The 19,921-nt window shown below is 38.3% G+C and overlaps 5 protein-coding genes across 5 annotated transcripts; 2 read left to right on the top strand and 3 right to left on the bottom strand.

Moving 5' to 3' along the window:
• The first annotated feature begins 1,174 nt into the window (after positions 1–1,174).
• On the top strand, positions 1,175–2,620 carry LOC114734863 (protein DSS1 HOMOLOG ON CHROMOSOME V-like). The gene is made up of 3 exons (XM_028922514.1): positions 1,175–1,253; positions 1,378–1,482; positions 2,216–2,620. Exons 2-3 carry the CDS (start codon positions 1,392–1,394, stop codon positions 2,350–2,352), a joined length of 228 nt encoding a protein of 75 aa, XP_028778347.1. The 5' UTR covers positions 1,175–1,253; positions 1,378–1,391; the 3' UTR covers positions 2,353–2,620.
• A 1,514-nt stretch (positions 2,621–4,134) lies between these two features.
• LOC114734832 (RING-H2 finger protein ATL56-like) lies at positions 4,135–4,587 on the bottom strand. Its single transcript, XM_028922481.1, has one exon. It carries the CDS (start codon positions 4,585–4,587, stop codon positions 4,135–4,137), a length of 453 nt encoding a protein of 150 aa, XP_028778314.1.
• A 3,258-nt stretch (positions 4,588–7,845) lies between these two features.
• On the top strand, positions 7,846–9,088 carry LOC114734831 (bidirectional sugar transporter SWEET5-like). Its single transcript, XM_028922480.1, has 6 exons — positions 7,846–7,888; positions 7,985–8,021; positions 8,118–8,334; positions 8,485–8,646; positions 8,737–8,856; positions 8,972–9,088. The coding sequence occupies exons 1-6, from the start codon at positions 7,846–7,848 to the stop codon at positions 9,086–9,088; spliced, it is 696 nt and encodes a 231-aa protein (XP_028778313.1).
• A 164-nt stretch (positions 9,089–9,252) lies between these two features.
• LOC114734839 (serine/threonine-protein kinase STY13-like) lies at positions 9,253–13,089 on the bottom strand. Its single transcript, XM_028922491.1, has 6 exons — positions 12,534–13,089; positions 11,582–11,703; positions 10,686–10,882; positions 10,395–10,569; positions 9,907–10,041; positions 9,253–9,808 (listed from the first exon to the last, which is right to left on the bottom strand). The coding sequence occupies exons 1-6, from the start codon at positions 12,838–12,840 to the stop codon at positions 9,602–9,604; spliced, it is 1,143 nt and encodes a 380-aa protein (XP_028778324.1). The 5' UTR covers positions 12,841–13,089; the 3' UTR covers positions 9,253–9,601.
• A 2,451-nt stretch (positions 13,090–15,540) lies between these two features.
• Positions 15,541–18,319, bottom strand: LOC114734846 (polygalacturonase 1 beta-like protein 3). The gene is made up of 2 exons (XM_028922495.1): positions 18,112–18,319; positions 15,541–17,976 (listed from the first exon to the last, which is right to left on the bottom strand). The coding sequence occupies exons 1-2, from the start codon at positions 18,157–18,159 to the stop codon at positions 16,138–16,140; spliced, it is 1,887 nt and encodes a 628-aa protein (XP_028778328.1). The 5' UTR covers positions 18,160–18,319; the 3' UTR covers positions 15,541–16,137.
• Positions 18,320–19,921: the final 1,602 nt, after the last annotated feature.

Raw genomic sequence — 19,921 nt, 5'->3', positions numbered from 1 at the left:
ATAGGGCCTTCAATCTCGATCATCCTCTACAAACACAGCTCTTCTTTATCTTCTTTCCAGGTTATTAAATATACATTCATCAATCTTTTTCTAAAGCATAATAATGTTAGCAGTTTACAAATGATTAACTACGATTATCCTTTGATTAAATGTATGTTCATTGATATTTCTCTAAAGTAATGATTAAAAAAGGGGAAAGGTGGTCATATATACAGGCTCACGACTCTCTCTCTCTCTCTCTCTATATATATATAAGAACATACTCTTCAAAATACCTGGACAGAAGTTGGAGACGGAGCAGCGAGTTGAAAGGCGAAGTGCGACCTAACGGTGAAGGGCGAAGGCTGTGATTGAATGAAGGCCGAAGGCTTTGCTTCTGCGTGAAGTGTTGACTGACTCGAGAAGAAGACGAAGCGAATGCGGAGATGGGATGGGAAGTGCGACGCCTAGGTTAAAATTGAGTGGCTCACATAGGTTATATCAGATTTACCATTATAACCTTAAAAAAATACTAACAGGCTCAGGCCGCCTGACAGGCCTAATAGGCTTCTTAGAGAGCCTGAGCCTGGCTTGATAAGATAAACAGGCTTTTAAAAAAGCCTAAGCCTGTTCTTATATGGAAATAGGCCAGGCCAGGCCAGGCCAACTGCAGGCCAGGCCACAGGCCCCTGACAGGCGGCCTGGCCTATTTCCACCCCTACCTATCAGTCATCATTGTGTACCCATAAGGAGATCAACCATTCATTAAGAAAGGAGGAGGAAATGGGTGATCCTCTTTCTCCAACTAATCTTTTTTAAAGAATTTTTCTCAATAAACATAAAACAGCTCTCTAGATGCCTTTGAACCATTGCATGTTCATGGATGTATGCTTTTGAGCTAACGTAGGTTCATGCATATCTAATTATTTCTTTTTTTTTTAAAAAAAACACTTACTGAGTTAACAAGTAAAATATTTACCAAACAAAATCAATCTCTCCTACTTCAAATATCGCCTGCCAAAAGAAATCGTATATGCATTTTTTTTTTCAATATGGCATACAAGTTGAATGTAATTTTCATTGATTAATTTCTAACTGCATAATCAAATGAAATTGGCCAAAAACTAACAGGAAACGAAGCCTCTAAAGCGGGTTAACGTCTTAACGACGTCGTCTGCTGCCTGTTTGCGCCCTCTATAATTGCAGCGAAATTGGCACTTTCGGGGTTCGTCTAGAACCGTCACGCGAATCACTGATTTCTTCCGTCTTGTGAGGTAATTGAATTTTGCAGTCTCGCTTCTCGAATCCTTGGTCTTGGATTGGTGATTTGCTTTGATCTCTATTGTTTTTCAACTCTAGGGTTTTCCATTTTTCTTATTTAACTGCCCCTCACTGTAGACTCTGGTTTAGCTATGGCGACCGAAACAAAGCAGCCTGCTGAAGACGTCAAGGTTGATCTCTTCGAGGACGATGATGAGTTTGAAGAGTTTGAAATCAATGAAGGTAATCTTAGATAATCTCTTCTCTGTTCAATCTGATTTTCCGTGTTTTGCCTCCTTCTCTTGCTTTTTTTGCCCCCAATCAGACTAAATTTTTTCTAATAAATATCCCTATTTATTGATCCTTGATCTAATTCTGTCCTGCTTAGTTGCCGCCGATTTCATCTTTATTTGATCCTAAAATTCAGTTTTTCATTCTGCCCGAGGCTTCGCCAAATTGTTACGTGTAACATCCTGTGATTAGCTTCTATTGTGGATGATGCTCATATAAAATTCAGGAGATTTATCATCGGTTGCTGTGGATTTTGCATGTTCTGTGGCTACTTGTGCAATATTGCGTGTCCTATAGCCAGCAGGAGCGGTTTTCTGTGACAGCCCGTGTTTGCTTTCAAACTGTTTAGATCAGACGAGTAGATTCCTTCCATACATTGGTGGACATTCCTAACGTAGTACATGCTAATTTAAGTCAATTCTTTCGTGAGTCATGACTTGGAATAGATTTAGTTCCTCACGGTGTTGATCTTGTCTCTCATTAAACTATCAGCATCTCAGGGTAAAAATGACGGAAATGATAGTAATATTTGAAAACTGGTTGGGTATTGATTAATGAAAGCATATATAACTTCATATGTTTCGGGTCTTTAGCATTGGATTATAAGTACTTCTGCCCTTGTACTCAAATTTTATGTTTCTTCCTGTATCTTTTGTGTTGTGTTGTTAATATGATCTGCACACAGAATGGGAAGAGGAAGAGGAAGGAAAAGAAGTGACCCAGCAGTGGGAAGATGATTGGGATGACGATGATGTTAGTGATGATTTCTCTATTCAGCTGAGAAAGGAACTGGAAAGCAATGCTGAAAATGAGAAGAAGTAAAAAAGCTGCTACTTGCGGTTGCTTGATGTTTCAAATGCATTGTGACTGAGTTATCTGATCTTTCCTTGGAATTGTTCTTGCCTGCGAAATCAGCGGCACGAACGCTATGCTTAGGCAGTAAGGAGTGTTAGATCAGGACATAAAAAACATTATTCTTGTTCTGTTCTTATATGAGCATGTAAGCTGTTGGATGTTTGAACTTGAACTGTTGAACAGAATTCTTCATCACTTGCTCTGAAAATTTGGCCTTACCCGCTACTGCATCAAATTATTCTGCCTCATTTTTGGCCATTTCTTCAGGCATATTTTCATTTGGGCATGTGTTTATCTGTTTCCAATCTTTGCGGAAACACTCACAGGTGCACTTGCATTGTTTTGGGGGCCTCTGTCTTCCCCATTCATGGCTTCAGAGGCTTAAATTAATATTTCGCATTTCATAGTTGGATGAGCTCATAACGAGAACAAAATCAGCACGCGGTTTAGAGTCGTTTTACATCGCGGTCGAGAGGAATTTTAATTTTAATTTTTTTTTGTCTTAAATGCAAATAATTTGAATTTTTCAGATATCTAGCTTCGCTTATTGTTCACTCCTAGATTTGGAGTGCCAGAGGGACTAGTATGTGCCAACAAGATCTGAAAAATAATTGCGAACTCTCTCGTGGTGTTGGAAAGCTTGATGTTAATTTCATTTCTCTTTTGGTAAGATGTTGTTTGCCCTTAAAAGTGAAGATTTACCTTAACAGTGATTTAAAACTGGATCATGTGAATTTTACCCAAATGTCATCCTCACAAGCGTGATATGATGATTGAAAATGAACTTATTCTCAGAGTAGTCACATTTCATATGCCATGGGGGCATTAATCGCTGCGATTATCCAATGTCGAAGGTTATGCTTTCATGGAGACTACCTATTATTATATAATGTAAAACAGTTCTTGTATCTGTTAAAGGAATGTTTCAAAAAGGTATGGATATTACTCATCCGATTGGTATTAAATTAATTAACTAATTTAAATAGATTAATTATATTAATTAAATTAGTTAATATGATATGTTTTTTTAAAACATTTTAATCATTTTCTTTAATTCCTCATTCTTGCATTATTATTGAAGGAATGTCAATAAGTTTAATTTTTTAAAAAAATTGATAAATATGTAAAATAAGTTTTATATATAAATCTAATCTCAACTCTTAAGTTCTACGTTAGGGGCAGGAGGGTTATTAACAAACAAACATAAGGACGAAGCCGGTAGCAACTAGCAAGAGGGTATTACCCGAATACTCCTGGCCTAGTGGTGACTAGCTAAGTCACAAGGGAGGCGAGTCTCTGCTCTTTGAGTCTCTGCTCTTTGAGGGCGGGGGTTCGAATACTCACTTATTAAAAAAGGTACCAGGGAGGGCTCTTCTTGTCACACGGCCCGAATCCGAACTAGTCCATCGCTCGGGTACCTAGTCCAAAAGAGGCTAGGACTCAGAAAAAACACGGTTGGATACGGGTGGTTCTTACCGGGGGAAAAAAACTAGCAAGAGGGTATTCGTTACAGTGGGTGGGACAGTGATAATGATCATTAGTTTCTCCTTCCATCTCATGTATGACGTCCTTAAGAAATGTCGAAGAATCTTAGGATACCGCACATCATGAAACAGGGTTCCTCCAAACAATCAAAATACTAAAGCCAAAAAAGTTTGCTTTTTCAAAAAGAAAAGGCCCAAATATGAATGAAATGGACGTTGATTATACACGGAATCAGTCGTATATGAGTACGAATCCAGTTTTGATCTATACAATCTCAATTACCCCATTCTGTGAAACATCAAGCTTGGGAACGAGGGGCGAATGAAGCCAGGTTCTGCAAATGGGACAAATGGGTGTTTTGAGAATCCAGGAATCTATGCAGGAGACATGGAAGCTGTGGGAGCAATTAGGCAAGAACCTGCAAATATCACCGTCCTTGAAGCTCTCTAAGCAAACTGCACAATCCACACTCACAGTGCTGCTACTAACTCCCTTTCCTTTCTCTGCTTCCTTGTACTCAAAACAGGGCAGATCCTTCATCTCCTCACTTGACATTCTCTTCGTCCCAATTCCATCAAAATCGCCATCGCTCTGTTCTTCATTCCCACCCTGATGACTTCCTCTTCGCAGAGCCCTTCCCACGACGCACACATGGATCAACACCAAAGCAGCGATACCCACAAACAGTAGAATCAGGGAAATGAAAATCTCCTTCATCGTAATTAACCTTAGAACCCAGAACAAACTAAGTTGTTTCTTCTTTCTTCACAATGTGGGGTTTTGTTAGTGTTGAACCAAAGAGTGACTCAGCGAAAACGGCAAAATAGATGGGAAAGAGAAAGAGAACCCAACACGAAAAGCTGAGAGCTTGTGCGTTTACGATATGCATCCATGTTATTGACGGCGTGGAGGCACAGTTCGTGAGAAAGCAACCAAAATAAAATAAAAGTTGAGAATTTTAAAAAGGAAACGATAATGATTGCTATAATGCGAAAGAAACAAGCGGCGAATTCATATGCTGCTCAAGGTGGTGCGTCCAACAGCAAGTTTTGGTGGCTGTGGGCGCCACTCCGGCCAATCCTGTTTATCAAAATCCCAATTCCGCCCAACTAATTGTTTTTCTTCTTCTGCAAATTACGGTGTATTTAAGAATTACTTTACACATAACTCCAAAAAACTCTAATTGGAATGTTCTCTCCTAGTCTAAAAACTAGTTAATTAATTTGAATGGATTAAAAAAAATTAGTTAAGTTAGTTGTTTGTAATAAATAAGTATTATTTTTTTTTAAATATTCTTACTAATTATATGTATTAGTTAGAGTTACCCAAAAAAAAAGTATTACCTCCTGTCCTATGAACAAGGTCTTATAATTAGGACCAAAGATAGTATTAGTTAGAGCTACTATTTAATGAAATATGTAACATGTGCAATTACTCGACACTATAAAATAGGTGTTATATTTAGAATCGGAGAAGTACTACAAGAACTATTTTGAAAAAATAGATAAATATAAAAAACAAAACATATTAGGATTTTACTTTTATAACCAATTAAATGTCAAATTAGCTCTTATATTAAACAGCAAAGGCACATAGAATCTAATAAATATGAGAGGTATAAATATACACATTCTCTTTTTCTTTTCCTTCCAATTTTACATAATATAAAATTTTATTTCAGCCTTTTATTACATATAGCTTTTTCTATATTTCAAATTTTTTTTATACAAAAAAATTTAGATGAGTTAGGTCTCAGAGGCTCATTAGAGTCAGAGTATGCCTTCAAACTCAAAGAGTACTTACAGAGGTACTTATATATTACTCACTAATAAAGTCTTCACATTAGCATTGAAATTCGAACTCACGATTTTATAAGTTATAAGATAATTCTTTACCAACTATATCAATTCTTGTTAGTATATTTTACCTTCGATATGAGTTTACGAAACAAACCTTCATTTGAAAGATACATTGTCGTTTTTCTGGTAACAGTAATCAAATATATAGAATCTAATGAGATGCATGTACTTTAATTAGATCCACGTACGACTACTACTTTGTTTAATGCCGTCAATGTTGCGTTACCGGCAATATTTAAATAGCCATTATTTTTATGATGGGTTTTTTTAAACAGTTGTATGATGGATTTTGATCATGCAAAATTATTGTATTTTTCTATGAAAAATATGCTAATCTCTAATCCATGGAAACCACGTTTTAATGCAAATCAAGTTTCAACTTTCAGTGCAATATTGTATTATTTGCAATTACAAAAATATTTGTACATAATACATATAAATAATATAGATATAAAAAATTTGCACATGATCACTACATTGGAAAATTTTAATGTACTCCATGAAATATATTTAAGAACTTGTGAAATTACTTTATGTGTGCTATACTTGGGTTGCACTATATTCTGAAGCAGGATTGAACTTGCAATGGTTTACTTATAAAAAGAAAAAGAAAAAATCCCAAAAAATGGATATTGAATTTCAAAATTCCAAATAAGGAATTACTACAAAAATGTGTTGTCATTTACTTTTTGAATATAATCATTTTCTTTACGAGTGTAGTAATTAATACTGATTTGGAATTTTAAAATTCAACAATCACTTTTTTAGGATTTTCCCAAAAAACTATTCATGCCATTATATTATTGACCAGGGTGTATTATAAGCATAGTGTGTATAATGTCCTTTTCCATGTGGTGGCTAGCAATGGATGCTTGTTACAAACTAGATGTAATTTACAAGCTTAATTAATTATACTTAACCGCTTTAACTCTACATCAAGTACTCACCCAGCTCCTAAACTTAACTTCAATGTCTATAATTGGCTTTTAAATATGTCTCAAATATTATAAAATTTGTTAAATCGTGAACCATTTATCCCCCAAAAAAAAAAGGAAAAGGAAATTTGAAAGTTGAGAAAGCATGATCAATTCAAACTTAAATTGAGAATATGAATTAATGATCATGCGATGATTAATATTGCAATGACTACTTCATGAAGACGAATGGGGTTAATTAGTTACTTAAATAAATGAAACTACAAGGTAAACCTTTCAAAAGAACTGGCAAAGACTACATTTTATTTTTCCATATTTGTGGTGCAAATTAAACTTGTGAAATTTCATTTTAAGTCCACATAAAATGATTTAGGACCCATCTGAAATACTCCCTCCGTTCCTTATTATAAGAGACATTTGATGCTTATGGCATGTTCCTATATATAAGAGACACTTAAAAGTTGTCTCTACTTTTTTGTGTTGATTTCCTATTTTACTCATATCTATTGTCTCCAACTCACACTCTCTCTCTTTCCCACTTCTCTTTCTTTTAATAATTTACCATTGTTCTCTCTCCTTATTAATGAGGGTATTTTTGAAAAAAAAATTATACTTTTTACACATTGATTGTTCTTAACTAATTTTAACTGTTTTTTTGATCAACGTAATTCGGTTATTTGTCTCTTATAATAAGGAACGGAGGGAGTAATTTATAAGCAGTTTTTTAATCGTAATTTGACAAATACGAGATAAATATATGAAAAGAGTTTTATTTCGGTTTATGTAAAACATGCTTATAAGCATTTTTCATTGCTATCCCAAACAAGCCCTTGGTTATCGATAAAATTGGATCATAAAAATAATCATAATTTTTTTAAAACGCATGTTTAAAAAAAAAAAAAAGTAACGATTCTATTTTTGTGGCTTCTTGTGGGGAAACACTTTGTTGAATTTGAAGAACAGCCAGTGAAGTCCGCAGAAAAAGTTACATCGCAAACTGATTGCCAAGTTGGTGACCAAGTATGCACAAACTCACTCCTAAAATGCAGTTAATCTTTTTTCCATTTTAAGTTATGTTGCCTATATATCCAATAACTGATCTTTTTCAGTCGATTTTACAATCACCATTGTCATTTTTCTTGTCCTTGTCTCTTTGAGTTTCTTCTTCCAACTCTGTCACTATGGCTAACACTAACCTCGCCAGAACCATCATTGGAGTAATTGGTCAGTCCACCAAAAGCCTCTTCACTCAAAAAACAGAGCTCTCCCCTGTTTCTTTAATCTGATAAATAATTAATCACAGATTTATTTAATTTGCAGGAAATATCATCTCCTTTGGCTTATTCTTGTCTCCTCTGTAATGTCCCTATCCTAAATGACTCTCTTTCTCTAATCATAAAACTTGTTCATAATTTATTATAGTTTGACATGATTGTTATTAATGCAAACGCAGCCCAACGTTTATGAGAATATATAAGGCAAAATCGGTGCAAGAGTTCAAGCCTGATATTTATCTGGCCACAATAGTGAATTGTTTAATGTGGGTTTTCTATGGATCTCCACTTGTGACCCAAAACAACATCCTTGTCCTCACCACTAATGCCATAGGCTTCGCCATTGAGGTCTTTTATATTCTCATCTTCTTCGTTTATGCCCCCTGGAGCAAACGTGTAAGTCCCAGATCATTCACTAAAACCATAACACTTAATCTAATCACGCTCTGTTTTCCTGGTTGCTGACTAAATTAAGTAATCCTTCTCACCTAATCTCATTACGCTCTGTTTTTCTGGTTGCTAACTAAATTATGTAACCTGTTTCAGAGAAGGATCCTATTCATCCTTTTGATCGAAGCAGTATACTGTGTGGTGTTGGTATTCTGCATCCTGCACTTCGTTCCCACCCTCAACCAAAGAAAATTGATTATAGGGGTTATTTGTATTGTCTTCAATATCCTTATGTACTTTTCGCCCTTAACAATCATGGTACGCCTTTTAATTGTGTTGTGTTATTAACTCTGTTTTCTCGTATTCTTCGTATCTATGTTTGTTTGATATGTTTCTTGTAATGAGCAGCGTTTAGTGATTAAAACAAAGAGCGTGAGGTATATGCCTTTCTTGATTTCGCTTGCTAATTTCGCCAATGGACTCATCTGGGTGATTTATGCTCTGTTCAAATTCGACATCAACCTTGTGGTAATGTGCCTGTTTCAACCTTAACATTTCAGTGTTTCATGGATTAATGTCTCTTTTGAGAAATTTTGAAAGGGATTTTTAAGTTTCATATTTGTGATTTCTTCAATTTCATCAGCTTCCGAATGGTTTGGGAGCACTTTCTGGACTGGCGCAGCTAATCCTCTACGGCATTTACTACAGAACAACCGATTGGGGAGACGAAAACTCACAAATCGCCATGAGCAATGTCTAATTAAGATTTTGGTGCCCAGAAAAACTGAGCATAGAAGCAAATCCTCAAAGATTGTTTCACACAATTAAGATTTTGGTCTTCCTTAGGGCTATGCTTCATGTATTGACAACGAGATCCTATCACATACATGCGTAACAGTTCTGTAAAACTGTGTAGCTCAAATCAAATTACAACAGATTTTTCTATTTATATAGCACAATGGCTCCCTCTATTACAAAGTTTTCAAGTGTACAAGTGATCATACTGCTAAATGCAAATCACCTCAATGATGAGTATCACATTACAATACGATAACGATCATACATAGCTACAAGGACAAGCTCAAACCAAGGGAGAAAAAGGGTAAGAATCTAAGGAAAAAAGGGATGGATCTCGCGCTTCCTATACCTGTTTACTATATATTTCTGCCTCAAACTTGGAAACCGTTTTCTATTTTCTCGCCATAGATACAGATTGATTCTAAGGACATGAAAATCACTATACCCAACCAATCGTTCGTTGAAAAACTATAGGTCATGGTCCTCTGTACTTTCGGAAACAAAGACAACCTCGTTGTTGGTCGCGGGGGATCATGCCTCCACCTTTTGATGTGTCAATGGCTTCTAGCAAGGAAACCAACTCATCCATCTCAGGTCGCTTTTCAGGATTGGCATCCCAGCATCTCTTCATTACATTTGCTAGAGAACTTGGGCAACATCTTGGGATCTCTGGTCTCAGATTCTATGGTTCCCAACCAAAAAAATAACATTATCAGACTAGATCAACAATCACAAATTGCTCAAGAGAGATAACCGATTTGAACAGAAAAGATAGTTTACCTGACGAACAACAGCTGTGGTAACCTCTGAAAAACTTAGGTCAGGGTATGGCATGTCACAACAATATATCTCCCATAGACAGATGCCAAAACTGTACACATCACACTTCCTGTTATAGGGCTTGCCATTTAACACCTGGTTGACACCGCCACAATTGAAAAATATGTGAATAGTCAACTACACAAGCTCTCTCTTTAATTAAATTTAAAGGGAAAAAATCCTCTTAATTTTCTTTTTCCTTCTGACATATTCCTTTCTACCACATTAAGGCCGCCATTTAAGACATAACTTACGTACAACTATTGAAGTGGCTGTTAACAGTTCTTCAATAAAGACCTTTCTTGAAGAAGTAATGATGTTGTGCTAAATCAGATATGCATCCACGTATTATAGTTACATTAAAAAATCTGATAGTGATAACAGCTATGTAAATAACTGTGCATAAATTTTTCATATGCAAGTTTTAAAAGTTTCTATAAGCTACACACCTCCGGAGCCATGTAACCAAGAGTACCAGTCTCTCCTGTCATGTCATTAGGATTTGAAGCCTCAACACGTGCAACCCCAAAGTCAGCAATTTTAACTGTACGTGACTTATCCAATAACATGTTCTCTGTCTTCACATCTCTATGGACAATCTTTTGAGAGTGGAGATAACTCAGCCTGCAAAATCAAGTGAACTATTTCCATGGTCATGTAAGAACGTTATAAGGATAGTCCTTGTTATCAAATTGCTGAACCATTGCTCTAAAGAAAAAGAATATTGCCAAGTAAAATACCCTCTCGCAAGATCTAGTGCAAACTGGATGACCACCTTGAAAGTTAACTTCCTTCTCCTATTCTTTATTAGGTATGATTTCAGTGAACCCCCAGGAAGATACTCCACAACAACACAACAGATATTGCTTGGCATGCTGATTAGCCCATTCTCAGTTTGTACCTGTAGTTCTGATGACCCCATTGTTGCTCCTATAAACTAAAATGAAAAGAGCAAATTCAGTAAGAAACCAATGATAAAATAGACAACAGCATAATGACCCTTCAGAAAACTACAAGCTATCCTAGATGGAATACAAGTGAAAATTCGAGTGGGGGAAGGGGCATTATTCTGGCCTCCTCAATATCTGGTTATCTGCAGGCATTCTTTTGTCCAAGAAAAGTGTTGAACAAAGACCAAGAAATCCACTGACCAATGTACTTTCATGTAATGAAGATATAAGACATCTTTTCTCACAGTCAGAAAGGCGGAAGTTCATTAAGGAGGAGAAATGTTCATAGACTGTCAGATTATAAATGAAGACAGCAATAACCAAATTTTATATCATTCCTCTCCGAATGACGAGATTTTTCAATAAGATGCATAGCACCATACGGAATACCACAACAGCAGGCACTCTGCAAACCTCATGCTCTTAAGCTATTGATTGAAAATTTGAAATAAGGTAATGATGGCACTCAATGGCAGATTGAATTTCGTTCCATAATTGCAAGCAAAAAACGTTCCAAAAGCTAATGTTGATTTCGAGTTAAATGTTGCATTTGCGAGGAAGGAAGATGAAGCAACATAGAGGACGAATGAATAGCCTTCTTTGCTACATCAATGCCCACAGGCTTGACCAACAACAACAACAAAACAAAGTAAAAAAAATTGAATTTTCATAAAAGTATAACTGACCTTAGTGACATTGGGATGATCAAGTTTATGCCAAACAGCAACTTCCTGTATAAATGCCGCCCTAAGTGAAGCAATTTCAGCTTCTGTCCTTTGGCCTTCTTCACCCCAGTCCAGCAATTTAACTGAGCATAACGTAAGCGATCAAAATGGTTGCTATCAGTTACATGCAGCAAGTTAAACCGCCAAGTTAATTAGAATAGTAACCAGGCAAATAATATCTTATTCTAATATCCAAATTAATGGGCTCTGTCCTGGATTAAAAAAGAAAGTCAATATGGACACCAAGATATAGTTTTTGAACAGGTTTTTTATTATATCAAGAAGGCCCACAGACCAAGACCACCAACTATCGATTTCTGGCTACGTCCAGGGAACCAAGTCACCACAGAGATTCAACAGTTGACCCAGTTCTGAGAGACTTTACGGCATTAATTGAATAAGTCCTCATTACTTGTATACTCTTTCTGAAATTTCAATATTATCCAGACAGTTCGATTATATACAAAGTGAAACTCGCCACTAAAACTTTCATACCAATACCTATTACCCACAAGTTCACATCACATGATGTTTCAGATGCAAAACATCATCCAGTTGTTGTCTCCACAATCTCAACCCGAGTCCGTGTAGGACTCGCGGATTACATAAGACTGAATCCAAAACATCATATCACCAAAGCATCGCAAAAGTCAACTCTTCCCCAATGAAAAAATTATTTCTCCGCCATTATGAGGGAGAAGAAGCGAAGCCAAAAATGACGAATCCCCAACGCCCATCAGAAAAAATCGAAATGGTAATTTTGCTGAATCGATTCAGAATAAACTGAAATTGCAACAGTCCAAAAAAAAAAAGAGACATTGAGAAGAACAGGGGGAAGTCACGAGAAACATCGACTCAAAAATCATCGCCAAAAAGGGTGAGGAAGGAAGCGTGAAGTGGAAGTGGGACTGACCGGCGACGTCTTGGCCGTCGTAGACACCGCGGTGGACGGTCCCGAAAGTGCCACGAGCAATAACTGACTTGATGATGAGCTTGGAAGGGTCAATCTCCCAGTCATGCCTTTGCTTGCTGAAGATGGGCCCAGCCTTAGGTTTGATGGCCCTAGGGCTGATAACAATATTAGTAGCAAGATCATCTTCCTCTTTCCTCTTGTTCTTCTCCATGGTCAATGCCTTGTTCATGTGTCTCTCTAGCTGTTCATCTATGCTCTTGAGATCAATCTGATCCGCCCTCACAAACCCCTCGCCCCCCTCCTTCATCTTCTTCCTTCTTCTTGTTCTTCCTTCTTCTGCTTCAACCTTCTTCTCTGGGTAATATGGTTTGCAACAGAAAGACGAACGAACTTGAGTTTTGATATTGAGATGCTTCTTCAGCTTCTTCGTCTTCCAATCATCAATCCTTGTGGGCACATGGAATGGAATTGCCTACGCATAAACTAGAGCTTTCACCCACTTGCCATTCCCCTCTCGTCCTCTTCGTCCCTATTCATCACTATATATACACAGACAAATAACCATTGACTTCCTTGTGGCTTTGGGCTTTTTAATGTCTCCCCTAACCAACGTCTTGCTAAAAACCAATCTAGTCTTGCCCTGCTCCTGCCTTGCCACGTGTCCTCTTGCTGGAAGAAAATAAACCCCGAGATACACTTCTTCTTCTTCTTCTTTTTTCATTCAGGCTTATTTGTTTTACCATATTGATTAATTTCTCTTGATGGCGTTATGAATTTTGAATCGAAATGTTTTATTTGATTATAAATAAACAAGATAAATTGAAGTTGGATGCCATAGTCACTTGCGCAGTTTCTGGATCATGAAAACAAATGATATAGACAAGTCGTTGTCATCAGCTATCGCAATAAAATCCCAACAGTTTCTGCGCAAACAGTGTGCTGTTACTGTTTCTGTCCTTAATATAAGATCTTATTTAATTTTTATTTATATATAAGACTCTAATATTTTATATTTCATATTTATTTTTTTTAAAATAACCCTTCTAATAATAGTAGTTATAGCCTTTGATTAGTACAGATATTTTAAGAAATATAACACATATTTATGATAAATAACTAATTTAACTTATTTTTTTAATCTATTTAAATTTATCAATTAGTTTTTATATGTAGAACTGAAACCCTAGTAATTGTCAAATTATCAATTCAATCCTCCACGTGTGAACGTACTTTCTAAGTTGGACCAAACAACCTAACTTACATTAATTGTCAGGCTTTGTTTTTTTTTTATTTATATAAATAGAACAATTTTGCGGAACGACGTTTTATGGGGATGACGAGGTTTTCTTTTTTTAGCCCACGGAAAAATGTCATATTTTTATAATTTTATAAATATGATCGAAGGATTGGTGCGTCCGTTTGGATAAATAAACCACAAGATTGCCTGATTACTATAGAGTGGTAATTTCATTTTGAAGCAAAGTTGGTGACATATGCAAAAAATAAGTAATTAATTCTGAAGGCCTTTTTTTTTCCCTGGACAGCCTTAATTTTGAAGTTTAGCATCTTACTTTTCTAACTTTCGGTATTATTGTATGATGATTATTATTATTATTATTTTTTTACCAGCATTGTATGATTATTATTATATTACTATTATTATTTTCGTCACACAGAGGCATCTAGTAGCGTGTATTGGTCGCATGCAAACATATATGCACGCTAACTTTTTCCCGATTTGCGAAGATTATGCAGTGTCCTGTGCCTCCATGAATCAGCTTCTTTCCGTCTGATGAATATTTCTATAAGTATAATGGGGCCACGAAAGCTCCCTCTAAGTTGACTACTATTTCTAAAAACAAACGAATAAATAAATATATAAATAGAATGCATAATTGAGGAAGGTTGGGGGGAGGATGACGGTTGACGGGTCAATCACGGCTCAAGGGTCAGGGCAACCCGACCCATGCGCCAAAGTCCCCCACGCCAATCCCATCCGTTTGAACTCGGGTGACGTGGCAGTTGATCAGTGATCATCCCCGATAAGTCTGAGTCACGACGCAATAGTTTTACAAATTCTCAACAAGCAAACAAACAACGCGTGCACATTCTGTTGTAACAAGACATTCTATTCTATGGTCCTTTTTTCCTCCTGTCCCCACACAACATCGCTGAGCATCTCATCCACTCCGCGCAAACGGCGCTGTTTATACCGTCTTTTGTAACGTTATTATCATGTTTTTTTTAAAATCTTTTTCTTGCTTTATTCCTTGAGCCGATCGAATTTGAAAATACATGGAAACTTCAAATATTTTTTAGACAAAAATAATTCTGTTTAAGATACTGTTAGATACTAAACATGAGCACGTCTCGTAACAAGAATTCAAATCTTAGTTGGAAACTTAAAATCAGTCAAATACCAATCTAAATTTACTACGCATTTCAGAATAATGAATAGAAATTGGAAGAATTGGGCTGGCCATCACTGACTTGGGCCTGCAGATGGATCCACTTGGACCAAGTCAAAGGGATTCTTCTGTACGTTGCTTTACCCCTCTCTCTACAGTACCCTCTCTGTCTCTGTCATCCATTAAACACCTATTAATCATGGATCCTGATCATTTCTGACATCCAAGCCACCGTGCAGCGACAGCGAATTAATTATTCCATCCCACTGTATAGCCCATCACTCTGTTTTCCATTTTCCATCCGGCCAGAGACCATTATTCGGGTCCCTCAAATCCCAAAAGAACCAGTGGCTCCGCCTGGACGGCAACCCGTAATATTATTAGTGTCGCCGCATAAGCTTCTCTTTTGTTTGTTTCTTATTGGTTGCTTTCACATTTTGAAAATGTTATGGTGCGCGTGAATATACAAGGTAACCAAAATAACATGCGCGTGTAAGCGGGGAGACTCATGATATGAAGCTTCAAAGTAGAGCAACATTTTTCATTCCGTAAGCTCCCCGCCTTGCGGCCATTATTATTATTGAGCATAGCAATACGTGCAAAAGTCGCTTTACCACATCAATTAAAAACAAGGACCAAACATCATCGGAATTAGACCCAGATAGATAGATAGATAGATAGATAGGTGGTTGTATCAACCACAAGGATGGGCCATGAAAGTGAATATAAATAAAGGGAGGGAGTGACTAATGGAGGAAACGGGGAAGAGGAGAGGATCACAGTGTCCGTGGGCCATTGTTGCTTCTGTCAGAATGACCATTGAGTTCAATATATTCCACAGTTCACTCCTCTGCTGCAACCCGCATCATATGCCATCAACGGTAGCTTTCATGCTCCATTTCTTGGGTTGCACCTAAAGGCTAAAGCTGCCCCTTCTGTTTCCGCTCTTTATACTTCTCACTTTAAATCGCACAATCACTTCAGTTTCATCACTCACCATAAAACCAAAATGCCTTTTATGTCCATCCCCTTTTGTTCTTTGCCATCGCTAACATTGGCCACAAACATTCACGACCATTAAGGATTGAACAATTTAACAACAAACCCAGAAGCCATCCAGCTTACAAAATTTACTTCCAAAAACAAAAAAATATAACAACAATAACAGGGAACGGAAAGGAAAGGAAACACGCCTTTCAGACTCGATCGGCGGTGGTCCACGTCACGTCGTTCTCGAATATCCAATGGCACACTTCGGTTTTCCCAGGAGCGGACCCCAGGGCCAGGAAGGCCCCATGCGTTGGGCCCCATGCTGACGTGTCCAGATGACATATGGCGACCCCATGATTAATCCTGGCCTTTGTATCCGCGTCAAGAATATCAGCTTCATACACTCTTACTTTGGGGACTGAGTGGCAATAATACAATAGGTACGGGTACAAACTTTGATGGCAAGAAACTGATTCCGTCACTCTCCCGCCGTTGATCGCTCTGACTTTTCCGATCATCACGCTCCTGCTTGACCCGTTCACATTCTCGGTGCTCCTCACCACCACCTTGGGTCCCAGCACGGACACGGCGAACTGTATCATGGCTTCTCCTGACCCTACGCACCGTTTCGTCTCGCCTCGGCTCGGCGCCCTCTCGCACTCTGCTAAAGCCTGCACAATCACGCGCTCCATCGCCGACCCATCTCTCGCGTGAAACACTTGCTTGATCTCGCCCAGCGACGGCGACGAGAATGGTAATTTTGATGAAAGAGCCTCGGGCAAAAACGACCTTGCAGGCATCTTGTCTCTTATGTCGGGCATCACCATGACATTTCCTTCCTTGATCATCGACTCCCTGAAAAATTTGCCTGGCTCAACCGATTTATTTGCTAGCCTGCCACTGGAGCCGCTGAAGTTGCGATACCCCGAAAACGACACTCCCTGCTTGGCATAATCTTTGAACGTCCGACCCAACCCGTATGTCTTGAACCCGATCGTGGACCGACCTACGGCTCCCTGGCCGTATTCCTTGAAGGTATCGTTACCAACGTTGAACGATTGCCCGTAGTTCTCGAAACTCGCTGAGCCCGAGCTAGATTTTGCAGCGTAAGTCTGGAAGGAATCCTCGCCCACATTTGCACCGTTCCGATAACTCGTGAATGCTTGGGATCCGGATACAGACCCGGTGCCGTAGAATTTGAAACCGGCTTTCGGGTTGTTGCCCGAGGAAGCGTAGGACTTAAAGGTGTCGTTTGCTCTTCTACCCGATTCGCCATAACCCGTGAAGTCGGATTGCAGTATATTGGCGCTAACCGCGTAGTTAGTGAAATCCCTGGGTCCCGCTTGGCCTTTCTTGCCGTAACTCGCGAACGATTGGGTACCAGAGTTGGTCTCGTTGCCATAGCTGGAGAATGACAGCTGGCGGTTGTCGGCCCCAGAGTCGTAGGAAGTGAACCGGAGATCGGGAACGTTGACGCGCTTGTCGTAGTTCTTGAAGCTACCGGAGCCGGAGTTGGCTCCGGGCCCGTAACTGGTGAAGCTGGTATCTGCTACATTGCCGTTTTCTGCGTAGTTCGTGAACTGCTCGTTCTGGCGGGTCGAGCCTGGGTTGTATTTTTTGAACGAATCATTGATGTTGTTCAAGCCGCCTGAATAGTTCTTGAACGATTTGACTCCGCCGACTTGAGACGATCCGTAGTTTGCAAATTGTTTGTTGGAGTAGATGGCGAAGTTGGCGTCGGTATTGCTCGTGCGATTGGTCGCATCGGAAAGTTGTGGTGATGAGTCGAACGAGCAATACAAATTGGCTAAGGAGCAAAGTGAATCGTAGCGTGAAGAGAGGGTTTTTTGGGAGCCGAGCTTTGTGAAGAGGGCGTAGTCATGAGGGGAAAGAGGGGAGGCTCTTGCAAGCAGGAACTGCGGGACTGGGAGGTTGCTGGAGACGTGGGTTTTCCAGTAACGAACCAGTGAGGATCTAGGAGTGAAAGGATTTGTTTGTACGGAAAGTGTTTGCGAAAATGCCTCGTTGTTGATCGCTTGACAAACCTGCATTTATAAAGAAAAACCTTACACTTTCAGACAAAGGAAATTCACAAAAATAAAAGGAAAAGGGTAATGCAGTATATGGCGTTGGCTAGACACATTCAGAAAGATTAAATGCGGATATAGGCTGGTTCTTACATGGAAAGATGAGAGTGACAAGAACAGGAGGATGAATTCAGAACTCATGTTGAGCTGTGTGAAAATGCCAGGTAGAAGTGGCGAGGCCTATGGAGAATAAATAGACGCTCGGTATGGAGACATACAACAATATGCTGTTATTAATTTGGGTAAGTTTTGCATCAATAAGTAAGAAGGTTCTTTTTCGTTTTCTCCTGCAGCTAAAGATATGGGACATAAGCTTTTTAAAAAGAGCGTGAGAGCTTTTTCCCTCATTGAAGTTGTTTGTCATTATGGTCCCTTTCTTCCCAAGTGAGTGAAACATTGGCAGATGCTGGTGCAGACTTGTTCCTACTGTGGAGGATGAACGTGAGTTAGTGGAGCTTGAGTGGGTTTCTTTTCTTTTCCTGGAGAAAAAATATCCGAGAGTTTAAGTTGTTTTTCAAATCAACAGATTAGAATTGACAAATGGGGAATCTGGCCATTGTTAAACTCCGAACTGAGAGATAAACACATGCTTCCTTTTTGACTTTAGCCGGCCATTAATACTACACAGCGTGCAGTGCATTTATGGCCGACGACTAGCTGACCTAGAACGGCGCCCCGCACATGTCGTTTATCTACCAATATTAATTTGAAACCATAGGTCAAGTGGTGTCCGGTTACAGGTACTCTCAGTCAATCATCCTTTTTATTTTAATGCACACTCAGAATGAGAATACGTCGGGAGCATTTTAGAGGTAGTTAATATTGCACAAGTTGTGCAAGACAGAGATTAACGGATATTATCAATTTAATATACAAAATACTCATGAAGTGTGAGAAACACGAGCAACATTAGCTTCTTATGTTCTTGTCGTTTCTTCGTGTTTGTGTGGGGTTTTGGGCTTTCCGGGACTTTTTGGGCAGAGGCCTGAGAAAAATATACTAAACAAAAATTGTAGTGGACATAGCTTCCTGGCTTTTGTGGCGTCGAAGGATAATGAGTATTGGGATATGGGCTTGAAGATGGTGTTCACGGGAAGCGATGCACTCTCCCTATAGAATACGCAAAACACTAGGCAATTCACACACTTTTTGTTTTTGTTTTTTGGGGGGGGGGGGGGGGAAGAAGGGGGGAAAACTCATGATTTTTTTTTTGTACAAGAAAAAACCGATGATGATTATTAATTGGGCATGTTATTGTGTGCCTGTCGAGAGAACATAAGTCCATTGGTGGTTGTGGTATGGAAATGAGTTATAGTGCTTTGATAAATTATAATCCCACTTCCTCCTATCTTTACTAGTATAAGTTGTCGCTAACCACTTTATTAGAACTAAAAGAAAATGATTGACTTATTGATTCTCCCTAAGAGAGTAAAAGTAATTTTTTAGGTTTACCTATATTTAGGAGTTTAGAGTAATAAAAATACTATTTGAAAAAAAGAAGTTATAATCCATTAAGTGACTTGTGTGTTTGTGTGTATGGAGCCATTAATTCCTTGCCTCCATTACAATGTAAGGGTGTTTTTTTTTCTTTTTCTTTTTTCCTTTTGCTTTTTCTGCTATGATAGGTAGTAAATGAATTAATTCTTTTTGACCAGCGATTTGCACTGGTATCGACTCGTGAAGGAAGGAGGAAAAGACGAAGAAATGGGAACTTGTGTCAAAAGTTGCTGGATCTGGAGAGTCTATTGGCTGAGCTGATAACAAAAATTATTGAATGCTTGACAAATACGAAAATATCATGTTCGCTTCTCATTTCTGTTTGAAAATGCCATGGAAGGATTTAGTATTGCCACATTCGGTCCCATCAAATAAAAAGGCGCTTTTTTTTGTCCAAAGTAATAAT

The sequence above is a fragment of the Neltuma alba genome, unplaced genomic scaffold, assembly GCF_004799145.2.
Source record: "Neltuma alba isolate B1F8T4 unplaced genomic scaffold, ASM479914v2 tig00013149_pilon, whole genome shotgun sequence".
Taxonomy (NCBI): domain Eukaryota; kingdom Viridiplantae; phylum Streptophyta; class Magnoliopsida; order Fabales; family Fabaceae; genus Neltuma; species Neltuma alba.
Note: the sequence above shows the minus strand (reverse complement) of the source record. Positions and strands in the feature narration are given on the sequence as shown.

Excerpts from the sequence above, each read along its gene's own strand:
- LOC114734863 (XM_028922514.1), top strand. The coding sequence starts at position 1,392 with ATGGCGACCGAAACAAAGCAGCCTGCTGAAGACGTCAAGGTTGATCTC. Across the intron at positions 1,483-2,215 it reads AGAGTTTGAAATCAATGAAG|AATGGGAAGAGGAAGAGGAA; the intron begins GTAATCTTAGAT and ends ATCTGCACACAG.
- LOC114734832 (XM_028922481.1), bottom strand. The coding sequence starts at position 4,587 with ATGAAGGAGATTTTCATTTCCCTGATTCTACTGTTTGTGGGTATCGCT.
- LOC114734831 (XM_028922480.1), top strand. The coding sequence starts at position 7,846 with ATGGCTAACACTAACCTCGCCAGAACCATCATTGGAGTAATTG. Across the intron at positions 8,647-8,736 it reads TTTCGCCCTTAACAATCATG|CGTTTAGTGATTAAAACAAA; the intron begins GTACGCCTTTTA and ends TGTAATGAGCAG. Across the intron at positions 8,857-8,971 it reads AATTCGACATCAACCTTGTG|CTTCCGAATGGTTTGGGAGC; the intron begins GTAATGTGCCTG and ends CAATTTCATCAG.
- LOC114734839 (XM_028922491.1), bottom strand. The coding sequence starts at position 12,840 with ATGAAGGAGGGGGGCGAGGGGTTTGTGAGGGCGGATCAGATTGATCTC. Across the intron at positions 10,570-10,685 it reads GCACTAGATCTTGCGAGAGG|GCTGAGTTATCTCCACTCTC; the intron begins GTATTTTACTTG and ends TTGATTTTGCAG. Across the intron at positions 9,809-9,906 it reads CCACAGCTGTTGTTCGTCAG|AATCTGAGACCAGAGATCCC; the intron begins GTAAACTATCTT and ends TGGGAACCATAG.
- LOC114734846 (XM_028922495.1), bottom strand. The coding sequence starts at position 18,159 with ATGAGTTCTGAATTCATCCTCCTGTTCTTGTCACTCTCATCTTTCCAT. Across the intron at positions 17,977-18,111 it reads TGTCACTCTCATCTTTCCAT|GTTTGTCAAGCGATCAACAA; the intron begins GTAAGAACCAGC and ends TTATAAATGCAG.